The 23,727-nt window shown below is 39.9% G+C and overlaps 1 protein-coding gene across 3 annotated transcripts in view; it reads right to left on the reverse strand.

Annotated features, from left to right (window-relative positions):
* The window catches only part of bsnb (bassoon (presynaptic cytomatrix protein) b), a 79,735-nt gene that overhangs the window by 36,078 nt on the left and 19,930 nt on the right, over nucleotides 1-23,727 (reverse strand). For all 3 annotated transcript variants that reach the window (XM_084928589.1, XM_084928588.1, XM_084928587.1), the window contains exon 3: nucleotides 15,747-16,535. In XM_084928589.1, coding sequence (XP_084784715.1) covers nucleotides 15,747-16,535 — 789 coding nt within the window. The remainder of the gene's footprint in view (nucleotides 1-15,746; nucleotides 16,536-23,727) is intronic.

Here is a 23,727-nt window from a genome sequence, read left to right on the forward strand (position 1 = left end):
TTTTGCATAGATTGGGCATTTAAGCAGACCATAATGGCTTAATAACTTCACGACTGCATAACATGACCAGTGTACAAACAAGCACATTACCAAGGTGCTAAGAGTGCAGGATAAATATTTTCCAAAACAGTGGCACTCTATATGGGAAATAACTTTCTATGAGAGGGGGACTCATGGCCTCTCCAGCAGAGTGTGTTGCTGCAGGACAATAGTGCGTCATCTGCAATCAATAATGTGTGTCTCTGCTGTCCCTCTGGGAGCTGTGCAGCACTAGGTCAGGTCATGTTTCCTGCTTTTTATTTACATATTCTGTCTTTTTCTATTCATGTGCTTTTTCTTGCCTCAGCAGGGAGCTCGAAATACAGAAGTGTCCAAAATGTATGTTTTCAGACACAAATGTGAGCAGGGGAATGTTACCACTACCCTTTTGCCAGGATTTTGTGTGTGGGAATAAGCTTTTCTTTAGTATTACATTAACGTTTGAAAATTCTGTGTTGTGTTAGGTGATGTCTGCCTCGCAGCAGTCATTTGAACAGGGGATCTATGTACTCCTTATGGGCCACATTATTCTGCAGCATAAAGTCTTGTTCCATTCCACTGCTGATGTCAGACAGATCTGCCTCTTACTCAAAACCTTAGTGTACTCAGTCTTAGTCATTATTGAGAGTGAATTATATGAAAACTTGTGACTCAGTAACATGTCTGTAAACATAACTGCTTTGACACTACTTTTAAAACTACTGGCTCTTTCTGCAAAACCCTACATAATAACCACAAATCCTAACTTCAAATGTGAAAAGTATTATAATTGCGCTACATTATTGTAGAGTCTCTACCTTATAATGAGACGACTGCTTTTGTGAAGGGGTTCTATATAAATTGAATTGAACTGAATTAAATTGAACTATGCATCTCATGCAAAAGAAATCAATTATTGAGCATTATTGTTATTGAGCACTAACAAGAATATCAGTGAAAGACACTGTGAGGTTTTGGCTCGTTCTGTGTTTCAGGGCAATGAAATTTTGTGAAAAATAAAGTATTGATGTGTAGTTTTAAAAAAAACGTGCATTTTCTTTTCCTCTAAACAGCTTAATACTTTTCAATTGAAAACAAATACATAAAAAGGTAACCTTGCAGTGCTAGGAAAAAACCTAGGCATTGTGGGTCAGGCCATAACTGTAGGCACATCACATGGAATATTGTTCTTAGCTCACCAGCTTGTCTTCTGGAGTGCTGTGTTTGAATGTACAACACTCCTGTTAAACTGTGGTATAAAATTACAAGTTGAGTGCCAAGCAAAGAATTTGCATCCAAATTAGAACAGTTAGTAAACGTATTAGGTGTACGAGTTTAGTTTAAGAGATACTTCTTCAAGCATCACTTTAAGCATTCAGAAAAAAAGGCTCGAAAAGTCCAAGGATTTTGCTCCTCTCAATTGACGTCCTTTTAAATGTGATCTTATATCGTCTTTTGTTGTGGCAAATCTGTAAGTGCTTGTGGAGACAGTTTTCTGCGACTACAGGATTTCAGTTGCCCTAAGCTCAGACTCATGCTGTCAAGCTCTGTGCTGCTCTGCCTGCCTGCCTGTCTCATTAGCTATAGCCTACATAGTACCACCAGCGGTGGAATGTACTTAGGCGTTACACTTCTCCAAGACATTTTTTACTACTACACTACATTTATCTAATGGCACTAGTTACTAGGTTCTTTGCACTTTTTTCATATAAAACATATAAAGACCTTATAAAATATGTACAGATTAATACAATTCATACAAAAACAATCAACATAAATCAGATTTATTGTTTAGTCTATTGACAGATAGCTGTCAGTTGTTTTGATAATGATTTAGAGCAATCTTCCAACATAGCTGGAGCACAATTCCAATATAATCGATCTAATAATTGTAAAAATATTCCACAGGGCTTTTGCACTGGGATAAATCATACATTTAACTGTTAAGTGAATACTTCCCCCACCAACGACCACCACGCAATAGGGATCCCACCCAGTGATTTTAAGCGAGACTCTGCTGGGTTAAGTAGTAGCTCAACCTAGCAAAGTGGTGGTAATACATTTAGGTCCATAATGTGTCAGACAAAGATGTCATTTGTATAGTTTTGCTTCTTATATTTAAAAAAATTGCATTTAATTAAAGTACAGCTTTAATTCAAGGAGTTTATAAAAATGTTGCATTGTTTGTTTGCACTCTTCAACAATTCTAGCCATTGTTTTGCATCATGTCTCCTCTTATCAGAGGATCAGAATAAATTTTTTATAGGAGGAGATCATCATTAGGCTGAACAAACAAAATAAACCTATCAGGGATGCACTGACCAGTTCAAAAACACCAAAAGGCCTGAAAGATGACAGAAGACAACTGAAGAGTATGATGACAGAATCATTTTCATGGTTAAGAAAAATAACTTCACTAGATCTAATGAAGTCAAAAACACTCTGGGTGTGTTATTGTCAAAGTCTATAATCATGATACAACTTCATGAATGGAAATACAGAGGCTTTATAACAAGGTGCAACCCGCTGGTTACAGTGATTCTAAAAACAGTTCTTTGGACAGAAGAAATCAAGATTAATTTGTACCAGAATGATGGGGAGAAAACAGTATGATATATCGCATAGTTTGTTAAACATGGTGGAGGCAATGTTATGGCATGGTTTCAGTTTCAGTTCAGTTTCAGTTTCAGAGGCAATGTTATAGCATGGGCATGTATGACTGGCTAATTGAAGATGTGACTGCTGATAGACGTATCAGGATGAATTCTGCTCTCTGCTCAGACTCAGCCGGATGCTGCAAACTTATCGGACGGGACTAAACAGTGCAAACAGAAAATGACCCACAGCACACTGCAAAAGCAGCCCAAGAGTTCCTCAAAAGAAAGCAATGAGATATTCTTCAGTGTCAAAAACAAGTCAGCTAACCTCAACCCACTGAGAGTTACTAGTAACAAGTAGTAACAAGAGATGGCACCTGAAGTAAAGGTCTCTCAACATATCAAGTAAGTAATATTTAGTATGTTTATGTTTATTAATGTTTATTAAAGTGGTCACAAAGTGCTGTGCACTAAATAAATAAATAAGAAACATAAATAAGTGCCATAAAAGTTAAAAATAAGTTAAGATACAGAATAGATTTAATTAACAAAAGTATCAACAACAAACAAAAACATGGTTAAACAAAATATTTTTAACTACTTTTATTAGAAAGAGAAGAAGCATGGCATTTGTACACAGGCCTTCATTCATTGCAAATGATTTTCACCAAGTATTAAAACAAATACTTATAATTTCAAATTATTTTAGTCTGTCCAATTAATTTTGAGCCTCAGATAATTTACAAAAATGGCTGTGATTCCTAAATAGTTAATTCAAGACGTCTATAAAACCCCTCGAATTAAAGGGGTGTCTTTGTGGTGGTGGTGTGTTTGTCCAACCAATTATGGACTTGACTGTATGTACGCATTTATGCATCAATTATTTACAGATTAACATACAAATATACAATTCAATCATCTCAATATATATCTGGTATTCTAAAGACTGCAAATGATTTTATGCACAGACAGTTACAGAGCTCTCCACACAAATTTGCAAATAATTCTGCAACAATAACACCCCTCATACTCTTTAGTTTCTTACCAGCTTGTCTGAGATTAGTCAATATTTGTTATATCTTCATGAGGACAACACTTTTTTATTTGCTCCTTTTTAAGATAAATCAGTTGTCCACTTTGTGTTAAGTCTTCTGTTAAGAACTTATGTGCCTCATTTTCAACTTGTCAGGTCTTGCTTTCTTTGGCTTGTTTAATAAACAGGAGCATTCATTTCATAAGGTGACCTACAAAAAGGAGTAAATTCCCTCGTGTCTTTCCTGAATCACTGCAAACTCTCATACTCAGCTGGCTCAGCCAAAATAGCCTGCACCACTTAAAACTTGTACAGAATGTTGTTGGACGGATTCATCTTCAGGTTGATATAAACATGTACAGACATGGTACTGTTTTTAGTGTTTTTATTCATATTTAATGCTTCATGGAAAGTCTTTTGCAGTAATAACTGGCCCTACTGACTGGCACAAAGAGATTAACAGATGTTTTGTGCCTTCTTCAGTCCTCACTTAGTCTGCAGCTCACTGAAGGATTCACTGGTTCACGACTTGTTCTTTTTCCTCCCCACTCTCATTTTCCACCATAGCACAGAGGTTTGATTTGTTCTTTATTTTACTGTTTTTCTTTTAGTCTGTAGCGCTTCCTTTCACAGTTTGGCATTTTTTGTGAACTGCAGCTTGGTCTTTTGTTGTTTTTGTTGTTTTTGATACTTTACCAGACATTTTCTGGTGCATTTCCTGGTGAATCCTCCAAGCTTATAATTATAAAGTCTTCTTTTAGTTCCTGACCAAGTGACATGTACATGTACATCTCCTACTTGCCTCCAATCACAAAGTGGTAGCTCTTCCTGTCTTATTCCACTTATCCATCTTTAGAAAAGAAACATATCCAACTCTTGGTTCTGATCATTTTTTTATTTAACAGCCAAGTGTTTAATAAATGTTTTAACTGTCACACTCTTGCCGCTGTGCAGGATTCTCAAATTAAAGCCGAACGTACCCATTATTTCGTTTTCAATTTAATCTCCTGTAGCACAGACCCCAAAGAACAAAATGTCCACATGCTTACAGTATGAACTGAACGCATTGTAATATAAGGTAGGGGGAAGGACATATTTCTATAAAAAGCCAGTACAGTAATAATGCTAATCTGTCGCCTCCACCCCTGCTAAATATAACTCAATCATCGTGACAGATTCTTTCAGTCCACCTCTTTCATCCCTAGAGGACAAGAACAATCTAATATCCTCCTTCTTACACTTGAGGAATTGTAAGACAGCATTCAAAGGATGACTGAGGCTGTTCTGAAGGCAAAAAAGGCATCTGACTGTTTCATTTTCTTTCTTTTTTTCTTTCTTTTCACAGTTAAGCCTTTTAGCCCAGCTCTGTTAATTTGCCCTGAGAATATTCAAGATGAATTGCAGTGTTTATCCCTCTGCAATCTTGCTTTAAAAGCACCCACAGCGATGCCATACAGCTCAACTTAGTTTAGTGAATGCACTACTCTCTGTGGCCAAACTGTCTAACGCAGTCAGTACAATAAAGTCTTTGATGTGTCTTATTTTCACCTTCCTTCACTACCCTCTTCTGTGATTGCGCAGCTATATTTCTTGACTTACTCACTGCTCTGAACCTTTGCAGGATTTAATCAGCAAACAGACTTAATGTCAGCAAGATAATAAAGACACAGAATTGCAGTGTGGCAAAATGAGATTAAGTGAGATGCATGTACTAGTCGATAAGCGTATAGTCTATCTGCGGTAGCATCATACAGAAGATGGGTTACGCCATGAAGATTAAAGAGTCAGATGCACATTTTGCAAAAGACCTCAAAGGCAAATAAAGAATAAAGATGGTAACAAAAACAAAAGTCACACCTCTAACACTATTTCTGTTTTCCAATAATGTTAATCAAGCTGCTGTCAAGCAAACCTATTTTCACTGTGGTTGGCAGCCGACGCTAGTCATGCGTCTCATCTTGTCACATATGTCTGTCCCCAGGACAAGTTAATCAGGCTGTCTGCTAAGTCCTGTTTTATTTTAGATGAGTTTCTGTTACTTCTGCCGGAGAAAGCCACAGCTAGCAGTCAAGCAAATAAAATTTATGTACCTCACATAAGACTTCAAAACAAGTCACTCAAGCTGTAATCTATCACTAGAACATAGTAAGATGACAACTTTAATGGAACACGTCCAGCAGAAATATGTCTGCTAATTCTACAGTAGGCTCACGTGCAGGTTGATGAGCCATCTTATATGCATCCGACTGAGTCTGCAAGGCAGTATGAAATGTGGCTATTAGAAATGTATCTACATGCTTTATAGATATGATCTGGCATAATTTAGACAGGATTAGACAATTTCAATTAATGAAAAGATCCACAATGAGACACAATGTGTGCTTTACCTTAGCTGTAGATAGCCTGGGCTCACACAGGTTGGATTAGATAAGAAAATACTAAACTTGACACGTGACAAAATGTCCTGGGGAGAAAGTTTATGTAAGAAAAAGTTGCAAACTTCTTTCTCATGATTATACATTTAAGCAATTCAAGAGGCTGATGTGTCCATATGAAACATAGTATATTAAATTCATTGCTTTCCCTGAAGCCTCATCAGGTACCAGTGGAAGGGTGGCTGTCAAGAAGCCATTCATAACGCTTTAAAGTCCAAACCATGAAAATTGAGTGTTTAGTGAACCTTCTGGTGAAAAGTAACTTTGCAAGTTTAAATTTGTACCATATTTGCTACATCAGGCATTTCTTAACAATGTATTCTGTAAAAATGTACAGTGCAATTTATTTTGTTTTTTTCAGAGGGAAAAAGAAAAATCACATTAATGATGTAGGAGTCTCAAAAGCTCGCAAAAACTTGCATCAAATATAATATACTTGATTTTAAAGGGTTAATGCAGGGAAACAGAGAAAAGGCTGAGTTGTGCCAACTTAGAAAACAACTGGACTGAAAATCAGTAGCAACAGATCTGATGATGATGATCTCAATCCAAATTTTGAATTTTTGGTTTAAATCATCATCAATATGCACAGAGGAGCTCAAGAGAGAGGTACAACAGTGAGTGTCTACAGCCATCTGTAAAACACGGTGGAGGCTCTGTGATGGTTTGGGTCTGCATTTCAGCCAGCGGTTTTGGGGATCTGTCAAACTTTGATCCACCATGAAATACAATCTCGAAAGCATCTGATTGGCAGTGGCTTCACTTTTCAGCATGAGGATGAGCCAAAACACGCTGCCAATGCAATAAAAGCATAAGCGGTTAGAAACACACAGTGGAACACTTTCAGTCATGAATTAACCTCCCTAGAGCGCAGACCTTAATGTTATTAAAACAGTGTGGGATTGGCAGCCAACATCCAAAGTGCTTTGAATGTACTTCAGGAGACCAGAAAAACTGTTCCTGATGACTTCTTAAAGAAATGACAAGAAAGTTTGCTGATATTGCCCTCTGTTTTCCCCTTTTTATACTGCATTTACATGTATGTTTACACATTTCTCTGCATCTATTTCCCATATCCCCTGGTAAAATATAGAGACACGAGTGGTGGCTCAAGTCTTTTGCACATCTCTGTGGCATCCTCTCAACAGGGATCAACTCTCCAATGAACAGAAAATACTATATCAAAAAAAAACAAAAAACAAAAAAACACAGCTTCCATCTTCCTCGGCAGCAGAGTCCCGATGTCTTAATTAATGGAGACAGTGAGAACACCATTTGTTTAGAAGAGCCTAAAGATCCTCAGGCTGCTTTTGCTATACTTGTTGTTGGGATGCTGTTCAGGGCAGCAGCCCAGACCATCACTAACTGATCTGGTCATTTCCAGAGCTGCCCGACAGCTGCAGCACTGAGAAGATTAGCAAGGGGTTAAATGTAATATCTGAGCGATCAGTGAGCTTTATCTCTTTCATTTTGTCTCTCAATCTCCCGCTCCCTTTCATTATAGCTCTCCCTCTTCCTGGCTCGGTTTTTGTGTTCCCCTGACATACAACCACACATTCCTGTCCTATAATCTCACATTTGTGTTGCCAGGCTTTTAGTATTTGCAGCCTCTAAGCATAGAGCGCATTCAGCTAACCCCTCCTTCTTTCCTAATGCTAGCATTAGGGAGCAATCGCATGACTGAGGTGCTGAGGGGAAGAGAGAGCAGGAGCACCAATGAGGCGTGTGAAGTGATGTGTTAAGACGGGAGGGCCCAGTAGCAGAGATGGGAGGACTGCACTGGCCCACCTCTGTGGCTCTGACAGCAATGATAGACCCAACACTGCCAGACATCCCTGGAGCATAGCTAAAGCTAGTTAGCATAGCCATCAGGCCTTGAAGATGAGTTTTGAAGAGGTGATTAAGCCAGTGCCGAGGCCCCTTGTAGGCTTCAAAGCACATTTGCTTACAAGATAGGAGAGAAAGGGCATTTGAAGATAGAACCAGAAGGTCTGAAGGGGTAATTCAAGTTCAGTATGATCCATGTGCTCCTCATGTAGTTATTCATGAAAAGCACTGATACTACAGCCGGTGCAGGTAGAGCAAGTTATAGGTTAAAGCTGATCTCAAAGACATCTAGAGACAAATTTACATTTGCAATGCGCAGAAATGCAGCAGAATAATGCGGAAACCAAAGCAGTCCCAGTGTCGGCTTCGTGCTAGACATTTTCCTCTTATCTTTTTCTACTTTTTGTTGTTCTTTTCTTTACAATCGGGCAAAACAATGTTGCCATAAAATGTCAAAAATCTCAAAAAGACTTGAATTCTAAAAGCTGCTCTGGGAGCTTTGCCTCTGGTTGTCTCCATAGATCTGCTGCATACAGAAGTTCAGGGAAAGAGTACGCAACTCTGTCTGAGCACAGAGCCTGGTTCCAAACACATAGTTCCCAGGGATGAGAGTGAGTGGCATTTAAGCCTTCAAACCAGCGAGCCATCTGTGCTGGGTGCCACATAATCTCAACAGGAAACAGTCATGGCTGTACACCACATCATCTTCAAGTCATCCACAGCACAGTCATACACACTGAATTTTATCATACTGTAGTGTATACTGTACTGACCTTAATTCAAGCTAAGAGTGCACCCATTTATTAGAAACGCAGGGTTTATGTGATTAAGAACAGGGTATTTCCCTCTTACAGCCTCTTCAATACTAACATGGTTATCAAACAAAGTAAGAAATGGCATTGTCTCAGTTTAATCACCCAACAAGGCTTACAATTCTCAGATGGCACTTATTTGTGTGGGTGGATCTTTACAATGGTGTGTTGGGGTTAAGCTCTTTACTCAAAGGGACCACCAAACTCTCTCAAAATGGATTAGTACTATTCCCAACTAGCTCCCTCTACGACCTACCCCAACCCCAAATCCCCACTCAACCCCTTAACATGCACACAGAAACACACTCATCTCTGTGTTTCTTTTTTTCCCTCCGTATCAGCTCCTTTAAGTACTCTCTTATTATGTGCGCAGGTTTTAAAATGCTAGTCCTTCTGTTGTGGCTAAATAAATACAACACAGACTAAATCAAGAGCGCTGAGTACCCATGTTGCAATGTCAACTGCAAGGTATTCAACCAGAAGCAATTGCCAGTTCAATCAATGTGTCAACAGCAAGCAGTTCCCAACTCCTTCGTGTAGACACGAGGAAGAGGAATGCAAAAGGAACAAGGAGATCATTGAAACGCAAAGAGTAGGAGTGTGCGTGCAAAGATCCATCACGAAGTGGAAAATAAGACAAGAGAACAAAACAACCAGAGCATCACAATGAAGAATGACGTGTCAGCAGGACAATTTTACTGTATGAATATGGCAAATCTACCCTAATCTGCATATAGTCACATATGAGAAAGGGATGAAATATCCAAAGGTATCATAAGGTACAAGCAAGCATTGAGGTGTTTCATAATATATATGTACTTTTAGCATAAGGGCCATTTTAAGCTGAGGAGAACAGACGAATAAGGTTTGCTCCGTGTGTGAGCATCCATAAAAGCACACGTGCCTGTCTTTGTGGAGCTAGAAAGTACCAGATTCTACTAGCATTTTAAAGTAGTTAAATAACATAGTTCAGTATATGAAATGTAGAAAATTAGCCTTTCTGTATACAGTAACTACAAAATAATAATGCTGTTGTTGGTTGTCCTTACTGACTCCACATTAAACATAAAACAAATATTTTTATGTTGTAATTTTCAACAGCCAGCTCACAAATTGAGAAATTAAAACGGTAAATTCAGACCTCGCTGCATGTAGCTGTAATCCCCATTATCGTGTTTCAGTGGCTGTGATTAAGTCATATTCACTCCTACTAGAAACGTGCAGGCGTGAATGACATGTGCAAGATTCATGTGGACCTGAAAATTGTAATTCTTCCTCCAGAACCTATTTGCACTGGGTTATTCTAGGCACGCAGCACTTGCAGTATAAAGGAATATGAGAATATTAAAAGGCAGCGAGCAGCTGATCGAGGCCGGGTGGGTGTCTGAATCTGTGATGGCGTACCATCATCACTTTGGAAGCAGCCAGGCTCAGCATGGCAGGCTTGGATGCCTGATGCCACCAGCCATCTGGCTTTGGATGAGACTCCTAAGGGAGACACAGGCTGGTGCCAACCTTCAGAAAACACTTCCAACATGTTTGAGAATAAGAATGGTGTGTTCAGCTACACTGCCGCTCTGTGTGAAAGCAGCAACTGTGTTCCTGCAGTCCGGTGACACATTCGCAAATACTACATGTTCTACATATGTTCACTGTATGCAGGATGTGTACTCAAGGACACCGGGCTCCTGTGGTGAAAAGCCAGAAAAGAAGACCAATGATTTGTATAACTCATATGAATTTCATTCATGCATAGCTCGCAACACAAGTCGAATCAAGTCTTTTTTATTAAACATATGTAAAATGCAGGTGTCTCACCAATTTCAGCTCATGACTCATGTACAGCCTAACTGGATCTTTAGTGAACCACAACAGTGCACAAATAAAAATAAAATACTTCCAAACTACATTCTTGAGACATCAATCTACTGTCATTACATGTGCATTAAAACCATTTCTAATGATTACAATTTACACTGCTTGGGCTGCTGGTGGGCCAGATCCACTCCTCTGGTGGACTGGATGTGGCCCACAGTTCATATGTCTGACAGCCCTGTTTTAACAGCTAAAACTGCTTCTGCAAATTCACTTCATGTGTGAGCAGCATAGTTTATTCTATCCTCTGTGGAAGGCGCATAAAAGGCGCCAACTTACCATACAGGTTTTTCATTTAACAGACTGCCTTTTCCTCTTTACTGCCTTGCTACAGCTGTGCATATTAAAGAATGAGACTGTAACAGTGTATACTATAACTGGTAAATATCATATGTTGATGTCAAAAAGTTGATTATTAAATTCTGACTTTATTTCAGCTTTTTATTACGCTAACCACCGTGAACTGAAACCAGATCCAAAATAGACCACAGCTGAACTTTACTTTGGTGACACATCACCAGGATGTGCTTAGATTAAACACAAGTCTGTCTGATCTACCTCGATACTCTAGAAAATTAGAGCATTAACCAGCAGCCGAAAAGCCACATTCCCATAAAAGAAGGAACAACTCTTTCATAGAGGCCTGAATATTTGTGTCTAAATGTCCAAATACGTATCCAGAAACAATAACTAGTTTCAGGACACCTGCATTTATGCGTTCTTGTCTCTCAGACACAAATACGCACACATGCACACATGCATCAACACACACTGACCCTATGTGACATGTGGAATCAAACACAGCTCTCTCACTGCTGCACACTGCATGAACTATTTATAATGTTCTCCTTCACTGAATTATTGATGAGCTATGTTTTCTGTTTCTCTACACTTTTCTGCAGTTCTGTGAGAAATTTGCTCCTTTTTGACTAAATATCCACTCTGGGCCTCTTTCACATTATAAACAATGGGAACAATTTTAAGCAAACAGGGTCGGATGAGAACATCTAACCAACCGTGGGGACGGGGAAAAATAGGCATATGGGGTATAAACACAATGAAATCATGGTTTTGTTTTGTTTTTTTAAAGTAATGTTAAAGTGAGAATGCTGGGAAGTCAGAGGTAATTTCTTATGTCAGTCACACCTCTACCTGTATTTTGAGTCATGAAAGATCTAAAGTATGACATCCACTCTGCCGTGTCTGCCTCACTAGCAGACTGTGATACCAGGAGGAGAGACAGAAGCACAGAGTTATTCAGGAGTAAGGACTGAAATCCAGTGTACTGTGAAACAGATTGAGCAGCAGACACTCCAGTGAAAATATTCTATGTTCTATTTACAGCCAAACTCTGGGGAGATGACAATGACACGGAGGTTTGTTTTAATCTCCTTCAGAAGCAATAAAGGAGGAGGAAACCTCCCAAAACAAGGACATCTTATTTACTCAGAGCCACACATGACTTTCAACACTAATTGATGTGAAATATTCCGCAATGTAACAAACAGTTGGCTTCCTCTCACTAATTATCACTGATTCTCACTTTCCTCCTCCTCCTCAATCTTTCACCTCTTTCCTTCCTCTCCTCCTCCTCCTCCATTCTTCAACACGTTCTCGCATAGACACTGGCAATCATCGTCTCATCGCAGATTAAAAAGGGGCTCGCTATTTTTTATATAATGCAGCTCAGCCTAATTCGCTCTGGATGAATTATGAATTGTGTCACTAATAATGTGACGGAAAATATTTTTTTCTTCCTGAATGCTTCAAGCGTTTTCTGATTTCCACAGGCTAGAATTTTTTTTTCTCCTTGCGAGAGAATATGCATTTGATAAATGTAACAATCTGTTACCGGAGATGGTTTGGCATGACGTAGGCAAGCGGCTGAAACAAATAATTCAAGAGTTTTATAGTTCCAATGAATTTAGGTAAATTTTCTCTCTGCGTTTCCTCTGTTTGCCAATTTCTAGACACTGTACTTTATTTGTGTTTTCTCTACATGTGTCCCGCTTTCAGTTAATGTAATTATCTTCTGAGCTGTCAACACTGTAGGAACTGTTTGTTCTAAGTTCTCTGTACAACTGTAGCAGGAAAAACAGACATCTTCAGATAATTGTATCAGTAAAAACCAAACTGCTCCTCTAAAAAATATGATGCAATTAAATAACAATATAAAAAAAAACAAAAGCAGAAAAGAAATATAAATCTGGTAATGATGTTTTTTTTTAACATACACCAACAGGCTATTTTGTTACAATGGCTGAACAATGTTTTACAATCAGACTTGCCTAAATTCTGTGTGGCATGGATTCAACAAGATAATGGAAACATTGCTTAGAGACTTTGGTCCATGTTGACTTTAGCCATCACAGTTGCTGCAAATTCATCCTGAGTCACTGATACAGTACAAAGCAAGATGGAGCCATGCTTTCATGTTGTTTATGCCAGCGGTCTCCAACCTTTTTTGCGCCACGGACCGGTTTATGTCCAACAATATTTTCAGGGGCCGGCCTTTAAGGTGTCGCGGATAAATACAACAAAACAAAACCAGTACTGGTACCAAAAAAAAGACGATTTATTCATAACACACAAGAAAAGACCAAGGGAAACCAATATAACAATAAGAACGATAAATGCTAAAAACCCTGAACCCACACCTGAGCCTCAACTCTCGCGGCCCGGTACCGATTGACTCACAGACCGGTACCGGTCCGTGGCCTGGGGGTTGGGGACCACTGGTTTATGCACATTTCTCACTCTACTAGCCAAATGTTAAAGCAGAAGTCAAGGTACATAAGACCAGACAACCTTTTTCCAATCTTCTGTTGTCCAGTGTTGGTGAGGCTGTGTGAACTGTAACTACGATTTCCTGTTCTTAGCTGACAGGAGTGACAGCCAGTGTGGTCTTCTTCTGCTGCTTCAAAGTTTGTGTTGTGTGCTCTTCTGCATACCTTTATTGTAACAAGTGATTATTTAAGTTACTGGTTTCAGGTCAATCTCTATAAACCCTTGAGTTTGTTGTTTAGGAACATTCCAGCAGTTCAGCAGTTTCTGAAACATTCAGACCAGCCTGTCAGGCAACAACCACAATGCCACCTTAAAAGTCATTTAAATCAGCTTCCTTTCCCATTTTAATGCTTTTTTTTAACTTCTGCAGATCATCTTGACAATATCTACAAGCCTAAGTATATTGAGCTGCTGCCATGTGATTAGCTGATTAGTTATTTGCAATAACAAGCAGTCTTAAGCACAAACACCTGCGCCTAATGAAAAACTAGTATAACATAAATAACAGCAAACACTATACACAATAAACTATTCATCATTTAGTATTTCTTGTTTAGCTAAAACCTGATAAAGCTGTTTTCTTTAAACTCAAACACAAATCAGCACATGGATAAAATCATAGTGTCACTGTATGCATAAAAAGTGCATCACATCATTGACTAACTTGCTCAAAATTATTATAGCTAATGAGCAACACTGTCATGACATTGAAAAACTGTGTGGGAAGAGGATATCCAGATCTATCCAACCACCAGTATGTCAAACAGACAATAAATCTAGCATATGACAGCTTCTTCAATGTGGTAAAGGCTGGGAGTCTGCTGGACTCATGCACAGTTTAGTTTTGTTACCACTGCTTAGTTTAAACATCTCCATAATGCTGACAATTCTCCTCCATGGCCTACGTTCTATATCAACATGGCTCAAACTTCCTGTTGTGCAAAAGTGGTATTTGATGCATCGTATTGAAAGTTTTACAATTACAACAGTACAGCATCCCTAACCCCAACAGCTTTGTTACCACATCCTTGAAAAGAAGAAAGAATGGTTACAACATTACCGGCGCAAAGAAACACTAAAGTTTGGAGAGATTAAGAGAGGATGAGAAGGAGGATATCTGTGCCAAACAAGCTGTGGAAATCAAGCTGAGGAACCAAGATTCAAAGTACAAAGCCTCACACCATGTCCAAATGGTTCTCACCCACTCTGGAGCGACCCACCTGCCAGCTCACAAGGAATGACAACAAAACCTGTTCACAGATTTGGAAAGAATGCTGGATTGAGATGCAGGCTTAAGCCTGCAGAGCAGAAACACAACACACCTATTAACTGAGTTCCTCCTAAAAGAAGAGCAACGGCAGTCTGAAAGTTTTTGCAGACTCTGAGCATCTCAGCATCCAAGCATGTAAGGGATGGCTGACAAACAAATTATCGCTCTGTTTCCATAGCAATCTATGAATGGGCTGTGCTACTGCCTGTGACAACCCGATGCCTGTGAAGACAAGACTCGCCCATACAACGCTAGCGCTCTGCAGCAAGCCTGTTATTACTGCTATCATTCAATTGGACTTGATTTGCATAATTAAACTCTGTTATTGCCTGGCTCTGAATGCTATTGTCAGGTCCTGTTCTTACCAACCAGACTCCCAGCATGACACAGGACAAGGGGGCACTTAAAGAAGAAATATACCCTCAGGTGACCCTGAGATATGACTAACCAATACTAAGATTATCCATTAAATTGAATTTAATAAGCCTCTGTTTCCTGTAGATAGGTCATTTATTTCTGCGTTTCTCCAGGGTAGTCACTGACAAGGTGAGTCACAGCTTGGACTTCACTCTGCTAACCACATGAAAGGCCCTGACGGAGCTGAACGAAGCAGGTCCTGACTGTGAAATAGAGAAAGGCAGGAGAAAAAGGAGAAGCTCACAGGCTTATGTAAAATATTGTTTGTGCAAGCTGTGAAGGCTCCAAATATCAATGAAGAAATGTTATCAAGTTAGCTATTTATCATTTAGTTATCATTTGTAATAATGCCTTCATAGCTCTGTGTTAAAGAATGAGAGTGAGAAAGAGTGGGTCATTCTTAAAAAAAAAAATACCAAGGAACAAGAGAATCAGAGTCACGGTGATTCTCAAGGATAGAATAAATGCAGCAGTTGCTGTATATTTGACAATCCCTGGAGCCACATGCTGGATTTGTACAAGCAGTCATCCTCAGTGAAATGAAGCTGTTCACACCAAGAGCACACCAAGATGACCTGGCAGCATCAAGTTGATAACAACCATTGTAGCGAGTATGCAACAATTCAGCGTTTTTCACAAAAACATGCCATTTTGTGTTGGAAATCAGAATCTTACCTCGACTATGTGTGGAGTGGGATTGAATCCACACATGTTGCACACTTGGGAGCGGCACTGTGTGCAGGTGTTGTAGTTGGGTTGTTCTGCTGAGTTGCCTATGTTGAGATTTGTTTTACAGAGGGGACAAGAGGCTTTGGCCTTAGAGGAGTCCGGGGGAGCATGCTGTTGCTGCTGCTGAGAAGGGGGTCGAGGCCCTTGTTGTGCAGACTGAGGTCCTGAGGGTTTACCTGCCCCAGGTCCTGGACCAGGAGGTCCTCCTGGTTTGGGGGCTGGTTTAGGGGGCTGCTGTTGGGGTTGAGTAGTCTCTGATATCAGAGTGCTTGCTTGATTGAGAAGAGACGCACCAAAGCCAAACAACTTCCCGAAGGTTTGCTCTGGAGGTGGGGGCTGTCGTGAAGGGGAGCTTCCTGCACTGCGTGTCTGGTCCTGGCGGGGGTGTTGGGGTTGGTGGGCGGGTGAGCTACGGGATAAATCAGGCTGGGATGGGGCCTTGGCCATCCCAGGGAGAGGGACTGCCCCTGGAGGCAGCCTTGCTTGCTGCTGACCTGGGCCAGCTGGACCAGTCTGTTTGGTAGGGCCAGGCACTGGATGGGCCTGCAATGGAGGCTGCGTCTGAGGAGGTGTATGTGTCTGAGGTGTGGGCTGAGCTGAAGCGTTAGGTTTAGGTTCTGGATTGGTTGCATGAGAAGGAGAGTGAATCTGTTGCTGACTCTTGGAACGTGGTGTGGTCATATCCATCCCCAGTGCTCTCTGCATTTGACAGTTTAGACATAACCACTCTTGGACCTGAAAAAGAAAGAAAAACAAGGCAATGGCAATGAGCTACAGTATCTTGTTTTCACAATGGGGTACACTGGATACAAAAATAGAAATTCATTGAATAATCAGTTTCCTGCAACTGCTGAAAGAAGGTTGCATTTTTATCTTGCTGGCTACTGAGTGATTTTACCATGGTGCCACAAACTGATAGCAAGGAAAAGTCTTGCAGGCAGCCTGAAAAGTCCTGGTGACAATCAAGCCTCTTTCTTCATTCCTCCTCTACTTCACTATGTCAACATGCTCTCCTAGTAGCAAGCCTGACACCCCTGAAAAAAGAATGAAAGAATAAGCAGCTACCTCACAGACCAACATTACCATTTACTCACTAGATTCTCTTCTGCGAACTTTAAAGCCACATAAAAAGTGATTCACTCATCACACATCACTCCGTGGCTGACAGGTTGCTGCTAGTGGGCATTCTGGCTTTCAGTTGTTTTGGTAATTCTCTAATCTACTTACCACCCCCTCATGTGTCAATCAGCAGTATCATTTGCTCCTATTGGTAGTCACTTTAATTTCTCACCCCAAAGTTATGAAAAGTTGAAACTGGAACCAGTCATTTTATTTTGCCTGTTGCTGCAACAATCAGTGCTCTGCCACTCGCTTTCAGCATGGAAGCTTCACCCACAAAGGCAAACACATGAATGTGCTGTTGTTGACTGCAAAAGCAGACACAACTAAGTCTTCATGTAAGCAAGTGAAAAGCTGAAAATCCACTGCATTCATTTATGACCGTAATGTCAAGTCAACAATAGAAACAGCATCACTGGTAGCATCTTGTGCAGCTAAGGTCTGATTTACGCTTTCACTGGGAATCTTTCTACGATATAACCTGTAGAAGTGGCCGATGTCGTTTGTATGATTTTTTTGTGTGTGTGGCTCGTGTTTCGTACATATTGCTGGCTGACAGAAACCAATAAAATGCTGGGACTTTTTCCCACCTGTGTCCCCACTCTTTATCGTGGTTGATTCAAGTTTTTCCACTTTTTTGTAAAGTCCCTCACATCCATTCCGATAGTTTCAGCACTCTCTCCAGGAATTTGCCAACTTATGTGTGTCCTTATATTGATGTTATTCCTTATACTGAGATGATGGTTGTTTTTCTCTCACTGATATATTTAAAAACTGCTGTGAAAAAGTAGTCGGAAGTGAGCAGGATGAATCCAGGTGTGCCAACCTGACGTGTATTTACATTTTTAGGGAGACGCACGTCAAGCAACAGCCTGTGTTAAGGTGCATGGCTCAGTGGGGTTTGCACAGAGGCAGTAGGTTACATTGTAGATTTCCCACTGAAGTATAAAACACTAGCAGTGTGACAAACATTACCATTAGCTTTTTTATAAAATGACCACCAGAAACTATAAAAGCAAGGACTGGGTGTGAGTTACTGTGTTTTCATGTCATCCACAGTGATTTAGTGAACCATAAACTCCACTAGTCCAATTTCTCTTAACTCTCTAAAGATATCCAAGTAAAATGAACTAAAAACTGAAGAATGCTTGTATGGGTGTGAATGTGAATGAGTGTGTTGATCTGTTTATGTGACAGACTGGGCGCAGTCCTTTATCCAGTGCGTGCTGGGGTAGCCTCCAGCCTGCTCTGAATGGGAAATATTGTGTGTGGAAAATGATTCAACCACAAAATAATTGTGAATGGTGTAAAATATCTCATTGAGGAAGGATTTGAGTATCTCCAGGCATTTATTGCTACCCATCACTTACCCATAAACAAAATGTGTGTGAAATAAATCTGACAAATGAGATGAACTCTGGAAATCCTCAGTAAATCACTGCTGCCCCTGTTTTTATAATCTTCCCTTCCTCTGTCTTTTCTGGGAGTCTCTTTCCTTTTTGCTTTCTCATGATTTCATATTTGCATTACATAACGTGGAGAGCTCCTCATTAAAATCATTCCTCCAATCTCCTTGTGTTTCTCCTGCTGATCTCTTTGCCTCTTGTTTTCATTTCTTGTTCACTTACTGCTTCATACACACACACAAAAAGGTGAAAGCCAGAAAGAGGCGCTAGTGATGCCACATGGCCATAGACTGTAATTGGCATCCTGGTGCTCTGACAGCTGCCACACTATTGTAACTGTCTTGGATTCATGGTCATTGCATAATACCTTAATGAATTATAAATGAAGGCAGCAAAAGGTTGTAGGTTTGGGTTATCACTTGGAGGTCTGGGCCTCAAAGAACAAGCTGGGAGGGCTGGACTGGGGTTTTTTTTCCTTAGAGCTTAGGGTCAAAATTGCCTTTCAGCCTGTGAATCTGGATTTCATAAAGATTTTAGTTCAACTTCACCTGAGAATTATTTGCACTCTAGGAATTTCTAAAAAAAAAAGTGTAATGCTAAAAAAAAGGGCAGTCTGAAAATGCTTTTAACTAACAGTCTGTCAGCAGAAATGTTCCTGCTCCATTATTCCATAATTTACAATACACTCAGCACTACATGTGGCAGAGTACACATCACAGCTGAGCAGACTTCAGTGTGGATTCAAGCGGAGTTGTCACATTAACCCTCTAAAGCTTGAAACATGAAATAATTTCCAGAAAACATTTTTTTTTTGAGTATGGAGTGTTTATTGAACCTTCTGACAAGTAAAGAAAATAAATAAATATCCATCTGCACACATAAGTTTCATTTTAATGGCATTTCTTTCCCAATTTATTGCTTTAACATGTGCTGTGCAATTTATTTACGTTTCCAGGTGAAAGAAAATCCCACTGATGATGATGATGAAGTCTCAAAAACTCATGTATCAAATATCATACACTAGAAAGGGGTATACTGATAAAATATTTATCAACAATGACTCTACAAGTTTACTTTTTTAATAAAACTGTGCATAAGCTGATATCAGCATATGATAAATGCAGTAAATGCAAAGATTTCATACTATTTTATGCATCTCTTGTATTTATTAATGCATTTCTAAAGCCGTCTGGTATCTGCCTGCATGTATTAAATCAAGATTAAGCAAAATTGTATCATACTACTAGATAAACAGGAGGAAGAAAGACATAATTTAGTCACTTCACAGTTTAACTATGAGTCACTGGACCTTAACTGTAGTATTGCCCCTCATATTGTAAAGCAGTGACTCACTATTATGCTGGGATTTCTGGTTGAAGAAGAAGCTCTCTAACTTAAACCCACTCATAACATCGAGTTTTGCTGAAGCCTGATCGGACTGCACTCATTTCATTGCACTTCATTATTCAGTTATAGTTATTCACTATTTGAACTGCTGCAAAAATGAGATATGGGTAGTGATATGACTCACATCTCTCAACGCAGGCACTTTTTTCTGCCTCCAGTGGTCAGAATTCTAGTTTAGATGATGTAGAATTCAGTTTGTCATATTCAGCACACATTGATCTCACTATTAGGTATGATTACAGGTGCAATACAGCACCTACAGTAACTATCCTGATCTGGGCAGAAGTACAGTAGTGCTGAGCTAGACAGCATTTTCTGTAGCTGTAGCACTTGCTAACAGGCAGCTGCTTCCTCTGGGTGGAGAAAAAAAACAACCAATCGGGGAGATCATGTGTGTTAGACACTTCCTCCGGCTGAGCTGGCTGGTTTCCTGCAGGCTCTATGCTGTGAGTGCATACGGCATAAATGCCATAAAATCCTATTCTGATCCAACTCTTCTACAGTCTAGTTTTTTATCTGCCTTTCTGAATCAAATTCTGATTATGCAAAGAGAAGCTTTCAGGCTGTGTTAAAAGTGAAGGAAATTAAAAATCTATTCATCAGTTCACAGATGAAACACTCATCAGAAAACTACCACACATATTATGACAAGCACGACTGTGAGATTGTTAACATGATTTTACAGCACTGCTTTAGTCATCGGGAAGAACTTTAACTCTTCTTCGAATCCCTGCTGCTGCTTTCTGACCACACCTATCTGTTCTTGTACGAGGCATGGGCTTGAAATTTTCAACCAGATGGGGCAGTAATAGACTACATTTCACTCTGCTTAACAGTCATTTCTTAATAACAAGATAATGGAGTTTTTAATTATATATTTTCTTATTCTTATTGCAACAAAATCTTTAATGAATCCATCGCAATAGCTCAAAATTTGACTGTTGACTGCTTTTAAATGTTTAGCAACCTCTTCACCTGCTTCACAGTATTTCTTTATCTCTTAAGTCAGTCATTCGATCAGTCAGTCATTCAGTAAGTCCGTGTAGACAGAGTAAGTCACAAGCTCAGCAGCACCTTAGCCTACTGCCTGGCTCACTGCCAGTTCCTGGTATAAGGAGCGATCAGGCCGTGGTTTTCACTGTCAATCAGGGAAACTGAGAAGCCGGGTGCAGAGGTGAATCCTGGGGACAGTGAAAAAAGCCAACACAGCGCCATCTAACACTGGACACTATCTAATCAGAGACTCGTGTAGAAACTCCTATTTCTATGACAACTATTGTCATTGACATTGCTTTTTCAGACACACTGTTAGGATAATCATATAAAGCTCACCAAGGGGGAAAAAACACTCTGGAAAAAACAAAGAAAGCAGCTGCGCGAAGGGCAAGCAGCTATTTATCAATTTCTTCATGTCTCTGCTTGCCTCCGCCTCATCTCTCCATCTCATTCCTTTCTGCGTCCCCGTTGTTATGAGGCAATCATGTGGATCTTTATGAAATCTGATCTGTATCAGCAAAAAAAACACACACACACACAAGCACACTGCACACTCTGTCTCCTCCCCTGCCTCTCTATCAGTTCTCTTTTGCAGTCCTCCATCTTTTTCTCCTGCACTCATCTTCATTTCTCCTTGTTATCTGCATCTCTCACATCCCATCACTCCATCTAATTTTCTTCTTCCAGCTCCATCATCATCTGTGTGTTTATGACGACTCTCTTCAGGGCCAGAAATTCATACCCAGCTAGTTTCAAATGAGGGTAAATTTCAGAAAGCTAACTGCCACATTGCCAGGTAAATGTTTGTACCAAAATAGTCGCGTAACAAAGAACTATGCTGAGAGTGTCTACCTCTCATTTACGAGTGCGTGCTTCTGTCTTCTGCTGTCTTGGAGTCTGACACATATACAGACGTTAGAAGATGTAACACTGCATACATCACACAGGTGCACAAAGTTTCCCTGTTTTTCTTCTTCATGCGTTCGTTGACAGGTGTGAGACATCATGCCGTCCATCATTCCCCGGGAAAGCTGGATAACGAACGCGCTGAAACACATCCAAACTTCAGCTGACAAAGATGCAGATGAAGAAAGCAGCTTTGTCTTAGAGATCACAATGCAGTATCACCATGCGGTATGTACAGCAGCTGAGCACTGCAGTTTGGGGATCGGGACACTTGGAATGCAGTGGTTTATCAATTCCTTGCAAATTGGGCCAAAGACATTGAAATTCCTCCCTATGCCTCGCTCCCCCTTTCTCTCTTTCTCTCTGTCAATTTGTCTCCCAGCCTCTGCTAAACTCAAACACAAGCAGCTCTACAAACAACTACACGAGAACAGTCTCAATAAAACACATCTGTTTTACTCCTGAATGTTACCAAGCAGGAAAACAAGGCTAATGAAAATCCTGAGTCATTGTTGGGGAATCGCTGTTAAATTTCTTTTCATGCATACTATTCAACTTCTCTCACCAGGTATACTGGTGCAGTGGTAGGAACGGCAGGGAGTCATGGTATTAATAAGTATGCGGGAAAGTAGTGCAGAGTGCATAACATTAAATCGTGATCTACAGTAGAGGAAATCGGCATGATATGATGAACGCTTGTGCACTGCAATGCAATACCGTTCCCTTGCAAAAGATTTGTTGCTACCTTTATGAAACTTTTAATAGTCAGTTCCTTTGAGATTTTGCCACAGAGAGATCTAGACTCCACTCTGCAGTACCGTTTGAGTCTACAGTACATCATGTGTCATTATTGTCACTTGAGAGTATTACTGAAAAGCCAAGAGCATTTCGATTTCAAATGTTTCTGTCTGGATGATTCACACACAGCCAGAAAATTAGCAAGATTTGCTGCGAGGGAAAAGTTTCTGTGGTCTGATAGGCCATGCAACAAATGTGCAATAACAGCGCAAAGTACAATCCTGTTTGATGACAGATTAAATAGAAATGTAGAAGGCCTAAAAGAAGTCATTGTTTGCAACACGGAGTCAAAGAATTATACCAAATTGCTGAAAGTGATCTTTCTGCGTGTCCAGTTCTAACAAGGACGCTATTAGGAAAACTGACTAAAGATTCCTGTGCAATTTTTCCATACAGAAAAGACTACTGTAAGATGGACTTTAACTGCAGTAGGTTATGGTGTAATAATTAAAACAGTGTCCCAGATTTAGTGTCTGGCAGTTCTCGTTGCAAAATATTTTGGTATATGCAAAATGCAGCATGAAGTGTCTCAGCTGGATTCCTGACCTAGTTCCCACTGTTTGTCCACTTAAAACCAGTCTATGATTACATCCAAAAGCACAGTGTGGAAAAACAGCCACCCAAACCCTGACATAAGTTTCACAGAATAATTATTTAGTTATTTGAACATACGTGTTTACTAAGGAGCTTTTTGTCTCACTTTCTTATGAAATGATTTGCAGTAAATAGGATAAGAGGTTTGCAAAGGAAGGACAATTACTTGAAACACTGAATGTTAAAATGTTTATTTTTGTTAAAATTATCTATTTAAAATCATCAGGGTAACATTGAGATGTCCAAATATAACTGTTTGGAAAGACTTACATTATCAAACCTTCTGATCCGTGTTCTCTATATAATGGTGTATGTTTGTCATGTATGTGCAGTTAGGATCACACGTTTTTGGACAATGACACATTGTTTTGTAATTTAGCCTGTGCACACTGCCACAGTGAATTTAAAATCAGACAATACAAATGTGACTGAAGTGCAGACTTAAAGTTTTAATTCAAGGGGTTTAACATTTTCAGACGCTCAAAAGTAACTGGACAAACAAACATAGCAACCATCGTCCCTTGAGACACTCTGCTAGGCCTTAATTGAGTTGAGATCAGGTGACTGACTTGAATATCCCATTTCTTTTTCTTAAGAAACGCTTGGGTTTCTTTTGCGGTATGCTTTGGGTCACTATCCATTTGCACTGTAAAGCGCCACCCAATCAGTTTTGCAGCATTTGGTTTAATCTGAGCAGAGAG

Source organism: Perissodus microlepis, chromosome 5 (assembly GCF_051167445.1).
Source record: "Perissodus microlepis isolate ML-2025 ecotype Zambia chromosome 5, ASM5116744v1, whole genome shotgun sequence".
Classification (NCBI taxonomy): domain Eukaryota; kingdom Metazoa; phylum Chordata; class Actinopteri; order Cichliformes; family Cichlidae; genus Perissodus; species Perissodus microlepis.